Here is an 8,923-nt window from a genome sequence, read left to right on the forward strand (position 1 = left end):
GGATTGAAGTGATGCAGGATAAGTCTTCTGCCTGTGTGCTGTTGCATCTGCAGTGCCTGATTCACAGCTCACCACTTGATGTTGCAGGCTTGATGTGGAAGGCCTGCCTTCTGTTCTTGGCTTCTTGAAAATATTTGCCTTTGCCATGTCCCTGTCTTTTTCTTCTTTGAAAACAGGAAAACAGCGCTTGATCGTTACAGCCTTGAGAAAGCGGGCTTCACCCACATCCTGAATGCAGCCCATGGTCGGTGGAATGTCGACACAGGACCAGAATACTACAGGGACATGGCCATTGAGTACTATGGGGTGGAAGCAGATGATCTACCCACCTTTGATCTTAGCCAGTTCTTCTACTCTGCTGCCAAGTTCATTGACAAAGCACTCCAGAATGAGACAAGTAAGGAATATGAGCTGCAAGTTCAGAGAAGTTCAGATCTAAGCTGCACATGCTGTTAAGCTGGGTAGTTGACAGAGTTGGAGCACAGTGGTTGAAAGTCTGACTCCCCACGGTGCCTCCCATGAGAGGCATTGCTAGAAGGAAAGACTGGTATACCAGAACTGAATATTTTATACTTAGAAAACCCTTGGAGGAGTCGCTGTAAGTCAGAATTAATTATGGCACATAATTATGATTGCTAAGCTGCATAGACCTTCTCAGCCCAAGATTCTTATTATGTGATCAGTGGAATCAGTAGAAAAAGTCTCTCGTGCATTTAGTGTCATATCCTATTTAAATGCAGGGCTGATATACATTCTACCATCAGTTGTACAAGGGGTAGCTGTGTTAGTCTGTGCAAGCACTGTAGGTAAAAGCATAAATAGAAATAAAAAGTAAAAAATGACAAAAACATGGTGGCACCTTAAAGACTAACTTTTATCTTTTTTAATGTGAGCTTCTGTGGACAAGTCTTATAAAGTGGAGTTGTCCATGAAAGCTCACATTAAAAAAAGAAAAAAGTTAGTCTTTGAAGTGCCACCACATTTTTTAAACGTTTTATTTTTATTTTTAATTTTTATTTCTATTTTGCTTTTACCTATACTTCTAACAGCAACAGAAGTACATCTGTGTGCATATACAGCTTTTCTGTCATCCCATAACATCTACAGCCTGTCCCAACTAACAATGGAGATAAAATAGCTGGGTTTTTTTCCCCTAAGCTTTTGGCAAAGCTCCCCCACAGGCACAAGCTCTGGTACCTCTCTTCTTCCGAGCTAAACACCTGGTCAACTTCTTTAAAATGGAATCTAAACTCATTTCAGTACTGCCGTTACTTCTTGCATTTGGTTGCATCCGTCTGCTTTTATTGGTGTGCATGTCAAATGCACAGTATTATTTGGTTCTCCTCATAGACTCACAGCAGAGACCCATCACCTGTTGGGAGCATCCCGTCACCTGTAAATACAGAGAAGTGGGGTGTGCATGCTTGCCACCTATTACGTAAGCCTTACATAAAGCAACATCACTGTCGTCCTTGGGAAAGCAGCTCTTTGTTTGAAAAGGACCCCAAAGGTTGACTCATTGGTCAAGTTTAAGCCTGTAGGCATGCTAACGTGCCCACAACAGGGATTCAGTCTATTTTTTTAAAAAAGTAGGATATTATGGATGTTTAATAATGCTCACATTATAAAATATGAAGCTTTCTTCTTGGAATAGAAAAATTATAATTACAAATAGAAAAGAAAACTGGGATCACTCATGCCTTCCACCACCCCAAGAGATACTCTTCCAAAGTCCACTTGCTGGAGCTACTGAGACCTGTCCTTGGTTCCGAGTGAGATTTCCTGGTAGGGATGGGCCGTCTTCTGTTAGAACCTCTTCAAGTAAGGCAAAAAGTCAGGGCCAACATCAGCCTCATAATCATGTCCTGTCGGGGTGGTGGTGGTTGAAAACCTGCCGCCAACCCAAATAATATACAGTATAGTGTACTAAATTGGAAATAAGCCAATATGAAAATGGGGGATACTTCTGCTTGTTCTGGACCCCCTCTAAATTTATTAATCCTTTTACTCCACTTTCAATTCTAAGCCCTCTCCCCTTCTCCCTGTGAACCAAAGGAAGGGGTTTACTCTCCAGCCTGGGCAATGGTGTGGGATTAGGGCAGTTATCATTCAAAATACCCAGAAGACCAAAGATTCCCCATCACTTTAGACCACACAAACATAGCTAGGCTGTCAGTAGCAGAGGTGATGTTCTGGCTGAGGGAATAAAAGTTTCTCTCTCCCTCCTTGACTCCTGGAACACCTCATGGCAACAACCAGGACTCAAGGTCTCAGTCTGTGCCTCACACTGTCCCATTGGAAGTGCCAAGAAATGTCTCACAAGTCACAGAGATTGCAGTGGGCAGCTTGGACAGACAGACAGACAGAGAACACAATGTCTGAGACTTCCATGTATGAGCAGCAATTAACTTCCCATTTGTTGTTGTAGGGATAGAAAAGAAGAAAAGCTAGATACTGGCTATAAAGAAGGATGATTGAGCAAGCATGTCTTCTGCAGCTCCAGAGGCTAGTGACCAAACAAACGGATCTGAATTTAAAGAAAGTAGATTTTGAATTCATAATAGGAAGAATTTGTTAACAGTAAAAGCCACTCAGTCATGGAATGGGCTACCTGGGAATGTGGTGGACTCTCATTCACAGGAGTTTTTTAAATGAAGTCTGGATGGCCATCTATAAATATATATAATGATGTGTCCATGGAAACAGCTGACTGGATAGCTCAGTGGTTTAGGTATCTGCCTGTGGAGCCAGAGTTTGGAAGTTTGTTCCCCACTTTGCTTGCTGAGAGAAAAGGTAGCCTGTGTGATCTTGGGCAAGCTGGCCAGCCCCAGGGCACCCACAGAAAGGAATGGTAAATGGCTTCTGCATATTTTTTAACCTAGAAAACCCTGGAAATTGACTTAACGGCACACAAATATTATTATCTATGAAAATATATACAGTATAACAGAGGACTGCCTAAGCTTCATGGTCTATCAAAATGGTTACACTGTTGTGTATAGCCTAGTTAGATTGCTCAGGATTATCACAGATGTATCACAAGCCAAAGAACATAGGGGTGCTGGTTTACAGTGGGGCCCAAATTGTGCTGGGCTCCAGGCCTTGATGTAGTCCATGGGTTAAGCTAATGTTCGAGGTGATCAGAAGTGGGCATCTGGGGATCCTAAGGAAGCCCTGGAATTTTCTCCCTCCCCATCTCAAATGCTGACAGTTTTTAGCTAATTGTCTAGCAAACGTGGGTTTCCTCACTACCAACTATCCCTGTGCTTGCAACCCACATTTATTTCTAACTACACCCAGAAATCACGTTGACAGCAAAGTCGTGGAAACATTAAAGTGTCTGTGGAATCACAGCTTGATTGTTACAACTCATTACACACTGACCTTCAGCATTGCCCTGGTTCAAACCCGAGAAGTTTAAAATAATAAAAAATTGCTATAACATTGGCTGGGTTTTAACTTCTTATTCCTCATTTTCCACAAAATAAGCTCCACATTAAAACCCAGCAGAGGAATGCAAGATGTCACCTGTTGACCCACAAAGCCTTCAGAATCACAGGGCCACTTATCAAGTTGCCAACCCTTGATCCACCCGTTGTTTAGATTGACTGCTTCCCTCCAAAATGGATGGGCCTTTAAGGTCCTTCCACTTTCACCAACTGCAGTCTAGCACTATAAATTATTCTCTTGTTAGGGCTGCAAGGGAAAGGATGTTGGCTTCAATAAATAAATACATAAATAAAAACTAAATCAGTATCTTTTTCTTTTTTCTTTCAAGCTTTATGCCGAGATAATAGCATGCTCTGTGCTAATAACAATGCACCTGCAAATCAATTTTGAGTTATGCTGTCCATTCCCAGGGTATCCAGTGTAGCAAGTACTCAGAAATATTTTACAAGTCCCTCCTTTGGGTGGGTGTTCCTGAATCATGCAGCTTGCTAAAGGCAGCACTAGGTAGCAGAGCATTAACTCAATCAACTAACCACATGCTCTGGGTGGGTTTAGATGGTGCCTCTCATGGGAAGTGTGGTGGGAAACTGAACTCCCAAGCCAGGGTTCCACAGGCACTCCAACCCACTGAGCTTTACTAGGTCTCATGTGCTGTAGAGATGTATAGTGAATATGTATTTTCCCCTACATACCCATCTGGCAAAATGGGAAACTGTGTACTGCAAAACAGAGCAGTTGGAGCCAGGTTTAGAACTTGCTTGTGCTGTTGATTCCATAGTATATAACTGCAAATTCTTCACATTAATCATCAAATGAACCACAATCATCAATTCCTCTTCTAGTGGCTAGGAGCATGTACTTATGATTTTGCCAGATTATTCCTGAAGGAGGTCCTCCACATTGGCTTAGTTAGGTGCACATTCTGGTTTGTAGCCCTTCTCTGGCAAAATACCATAGCAGCTAACACAATACGTACCATCGGGAAATGAAACCTGTGAAGGTGTGAATCTCTTTACAGTCTTCTTTTGTCACATGCTTCACATGCCTTATCATTAACATCTTTGTGGTAGATAGCAGGTGTTATAAGCTGATTTAAAAGTATTTTTTGCCTGAAAACCAGAATATAAATATTAAAAAAATACTGGTCATTCTCCTTCAGCATGCATCATTGCCTTTTATGTCACTTAATTTCCTACTAGTGGGAATGAAATAGAAAAGAGGCAGCAATTTACTGGATGTAATATAAAATGGAAGCTGGCTGGATAGCTAAGTGTTTAGGCATCTGGCTGCAGAGCCAGAGGTTGGGGAGTTCAGTCAACCATTGTGCTTCCTGCAAGTAGAGCCAGCCTGTGTGGCCGTGGCCAAGCTACATAGTCCCAGGGCAGCCCCAGAAGGTAAACCATTTATATTCTCTACTTTAAAAAACCCTGGAAAGGGATGATGATGATGATGATGATGATGATGATGATGATGATGATGATGATGATGATGATGATTACTACTACTACTACTACTACTACTACTACTACTACTACTACTACTACTACTACAGTGGTGCCTCACAAGACGAGCGCTTCATTTTACGACGAAATCGCATACGACAAAGTTTTTGCGATCGCAAAAGCGATTGCAAAACGATGTTTCCTATGGGTTTTTTCACTTTGCCATGATCGGTTCCCTGCTTTGCTAACCGATTATCGCAAAACGACGATTTTCGCATAGCTGATTGGCGGTTTCAAAATGGCCACCGGGTTAAAAAAAATGGCAACCTGCTGTTTTCTGGGAGGGATTCCTCACTGCACGGGCAGTGAAAATGGCCCCGCTATGGAGGATCTTCGCTGGACGGTGAGTTTCAAGCCCATAGGAACGCATTAATCGGGTTTTAATGCGTTTCTATGGGCTTTTAAAAATCGCTTTACGATGTTTTCACTCTACAGCGATTTTGCTGGAACGAATTAACATCGTAATGCGAGGCACCACTGTATTATTATTATTATTATTATTAGGCAGTATCTTTAGGATTAATATTTGGAGGTCATTCTGCTCTCTATTGAATATAAGCCCCTAAAGCTTGTATGCAATATGACTTACCTCTAACTTTCCTTACAAATCATGGTAAAAATTTGCTTTATTTGACCAAGCATGGATTTTTACCATTGGAAAAATGCATGCTCAGGGCTTAGTCTTGTGTGCATTTACTGGTAAGTGAATTGTATTCTGTTCAGTAGCACGTACTTCCTTGTATCTGTGAATCAAAATGCAGTCTAAATGATCTGAGGGGATAAATTCTTGCGCATACATCTGTTAAAAAGGACTAATACGGGAAATGAAACATAGTCTTTTTTGTCACTGTAACACAAAGGGGTTTATCATTTGAGCCTATGCACGGGCACTCAAAGCAAGTTGTAGAAAATTCAACAATTTGGATTTATATTGTCGACAGGAACCTGTCCTAGGCTGAACTGATTTCCCAACAGTTAGTCTGATTCTGAGAGAATTACTGTAGTGCTGATCATTCGTGAGCATCAGCACAGTACTAACTTGTCATTTCTCCAGAGGATTTATTTATCCCCTGGTATGCCTGATACAGAACCTGCACGTTTTTTCTTCCTTTTCTCTTCACTTCCACAGACAAGCTCTTGGTCCACTGTGCCATGGGTCGCAGCCGCTCAGCTGCCCTTGTCCTGGCTTACCTGATGATCTACAAGAATATGACAGTGGTTGATGCCATCGATCAGGTGCTCAAACACAGGTGCATTCTCCCAAACCGAGGTTTCCTGAAACAGCTAAGAGAACTGGACATAAAGCTGGCCCTGGAGAGGAGAAACATCGCCAATGGGATGGACTCTGCCAACAAACAGGATGCCAGCACTGAAACAGAGATTTAACATTCCCTCTTTCCCAAAACACAAGCAGCTAAGAACCAGAAAGTCTGAACATGGAGTTGTTTGTTTCTAAGTAATTGGTTGTGTGTGTGTGTGTGTGTGTGTGTGTGTGTGTGTGTGTGTGTGTGTGTGTGTGTGTGTGTGTGTGTGTGTGTGTGTGTGTGTGTGTGTGTGTGTGTGTGTGTGTGTGTGCGCGCGCGCTTGTGGGTAGGTGGATAATCAATAGTGCATTAGATGGTTTAAGGTTATTTCAGCTTGAAAATACATCAGAGGGAGAAATAAAAAAGCAATCTTAAAAGGCAACTGGAAATAGATGGAGAAGACAGCTCTTTAAAAAACGTTCTTCAGAGCTGTTTTTACTTAGAAGTGGTATACCACTCCCTTCTGGGGCACTCTGGGACTATGGGGCTTGCCCAGGGCTCTTCAGGCTGGCTCTTCTCCTGGACACCACAGTGAGCAGTCAAACTCCTGACCCTTATCTCTGCAGCCAGGTGCTCCAAGCCACTGAGCTTTTTTTTTAAAAAAAGCAACCAGGCTTTATATAAACTTTATATGTAAGCACAAACTGAGCAGCTACTTACTTTAATATTGTGACTTTTGAAGCAGTGGAATTGCTTGTTTGTGACAAATATGGAACATGTGCACTGCATGTCTAAGCATATCCCCCCTTACCCCCCATTGGACCAAGACATGTGCATAGGACTGAATGCCTGCTTTAGATGGACTTAATTAGGTCATCTGTCTCCTGGCTGGATTCCTTTCTAATCTCACCCCCAGTCACAGTATATGCTTAGCAGTCACAACATTAAAATATTGACAGGTGAAGTGAACAGCATTGATCATATTGTTACAATGGCACCTGTCAGGGGGCGGGATACATTGGGCAGCAAGTAAACAGTTCTAGATATAGGTACAAACCTTGGTTTGGAGGTTTGTGCCAATTTGTACATGTGGCACCTTCCTCTGCCTACCCAGCCAAAGACACACTCACCACCAGCACATGCTCCTCTCCTTCTCTTTGGCTGTTTGATCAAATCCTCGGTAGGTTTGCCTGTCCTGCCTCCTTATCAGAGTGGGCAATCAGCCAGGGTGGGGCAGGGAAGCCTGTGCTCCTGCCGGAGACTGGTCGAACAGCCGAAGAGGATGGGGAAGAGGAGTGCATGCTGCCTGGTGAATGGGGGATCCAGCTGAGGAAGTAGGGGAAGGGATCTTGCCCATCTCTAGTCAATTTTGGAATTTCATGTGTTGGAAGCAGGAAATATGGGCAAGCAAAAAATTTTTAGTGACTTTGACAAGGACCGAATAGTGATGGCTATGCAACTGGATCAGAGCAACTCCAGAATGGCAAGTCTTGTGGAATCTTCCAGGCATGCAATGGTTACCCTGTTTCCTCTAAAATAAGACCTGCTATGATTTTTCAGGATGCTCATAATATAAGCCCTACCCTCCCCCAAAAAAGCCCTAGTTAAGTGAAAGCCTGTCCTCTACCATTGTGCAGCAACCAGAAGATGATGACTGTATTTGAATAAAATGTAGATTGTTGTACATGAAAAAAAAGACATCCCCTGAAAATAAACCCTAATGCGGTTTTTGGAGCAAAAAATAATACAGTGGTGCCTCGCTTAGCGATTGCCTCATTTAACGATGTATTCGCTTAGCGATGAAGTTTTAGGAGCGATCTTGTGCTCCGTTTAGTGATGTTACGAATTTCGCATAGCGATGTTCGGGACCTTGCTTCGCTTAGCGATGACAGTTTAGGTCCCGTTTCGCTTAGCGATGTTTTTGATAGCTCCATTTTCGCTATTTTTTAAAGGTGTTAAATTGTTTAAAAGGGTTTAGAGTGCTTGAAATCGTTAGTGCACTTAATAAACCCTTTGTTATCCAAATTTGGCTTCGTTCGGACTCTTTTTGAATTTTTGGTGATTTTTTTCTCCCCCATTGAAATGCATTGAAAAGGTTTCAATGCATTCCAATGGGGGAACCGCGTTTCGCTTAGCGATGTTTCCTATGGTGATTTTCGCTTAAGGACGGCAATCCGTTCCCATTGGAATGAATTATCCTGTTTTCAATGCATCTCTATGGGAAAACGCGTTTCGCTTAGCAATGTTTTCCCATAGCGATGTTTTTTCCGGAACCAATTAAAATTGTTAAGCGAGGCATCACTGTACAAGACCCTGTCTTTTTTTCGGGGAAACTGGGTAGTACCTATCAAAAGTAGTGCAAGGAAGGACAACTGGTGATCCAGCATCAGGGTTGTGAGTGCCCAAGACTCATTGATGCACATGGGGAGCAAAGGCTAACCCATCTCGTCCAATAACACAGAAGAGCTACTGTAGCTCAAATTGCTGAAAAACCTAATGCTGTCCATGACATAAAGGTCTCAGTGCATCATAATTTGCTGCATATGGGGCTGCATAGCTGCAGAATGAACAGAGTGTCCATGATGACCCCTGTCCACTTCTGAAAGTACCTACAATGAAGATGTGAGCATGAGAACAGGACCATGGAGCAATGAAAGAAGGTTGCCTGGCCTGATGAATTACGTTTTCTTTTAGATCAAGTGGATGGTCATGTGCGTGTGTCTCATT

At 42.6% G+C, this 8,923-nt stretch overlaps 1 protein-coding gene across 6 annotated transcripts in view; it reads left to right on the forward strand.

Annotated features, from left to right (window-relative positions):
* Positions 1 to 6,389, forward strand: part of DUSP29 (dual specificity phosphatase 29) — a 49,736-nt gene extending 43,347 nt beyond the window's left edge. For all 6 annotated transcript variants that reach the window (XM_072994996.2, XM_072994995.2, XM_078391090.1 and 3 more), the window contains exons 3-4: positions 177 to 397; positions 6,082 to 6,389. In XM_072994996.2, the coding sequence (XP_072851097.2) occupies positions 177 to 397; positions 6,082 to 6,338 (478 nt within the window). In that variant the 3' untranslated portion in view covers positions 6,339 to 6,389. The remainder of the gene's footprint in view (positions 1 to 176; positions 398 to 6,081) is intronic.
* Positions 6,390 to 8,923: the final 2,534 nt, after the last annotated feature.

This window comes from Pogona vitticeps, chromosome 3, assembly GCF_051106095.1.
Source record: "Pogona vitticeps strain Pit_001003342236 chromosome 3, PviZW2.1, whole genome shotgun sequence".
NCBI classification, from domain to species: Eukaryota; Metazoa; Chordata; class Lepidosauria; order Squamata; family Agamidae; genus Pogona; species Pogona vitticeps.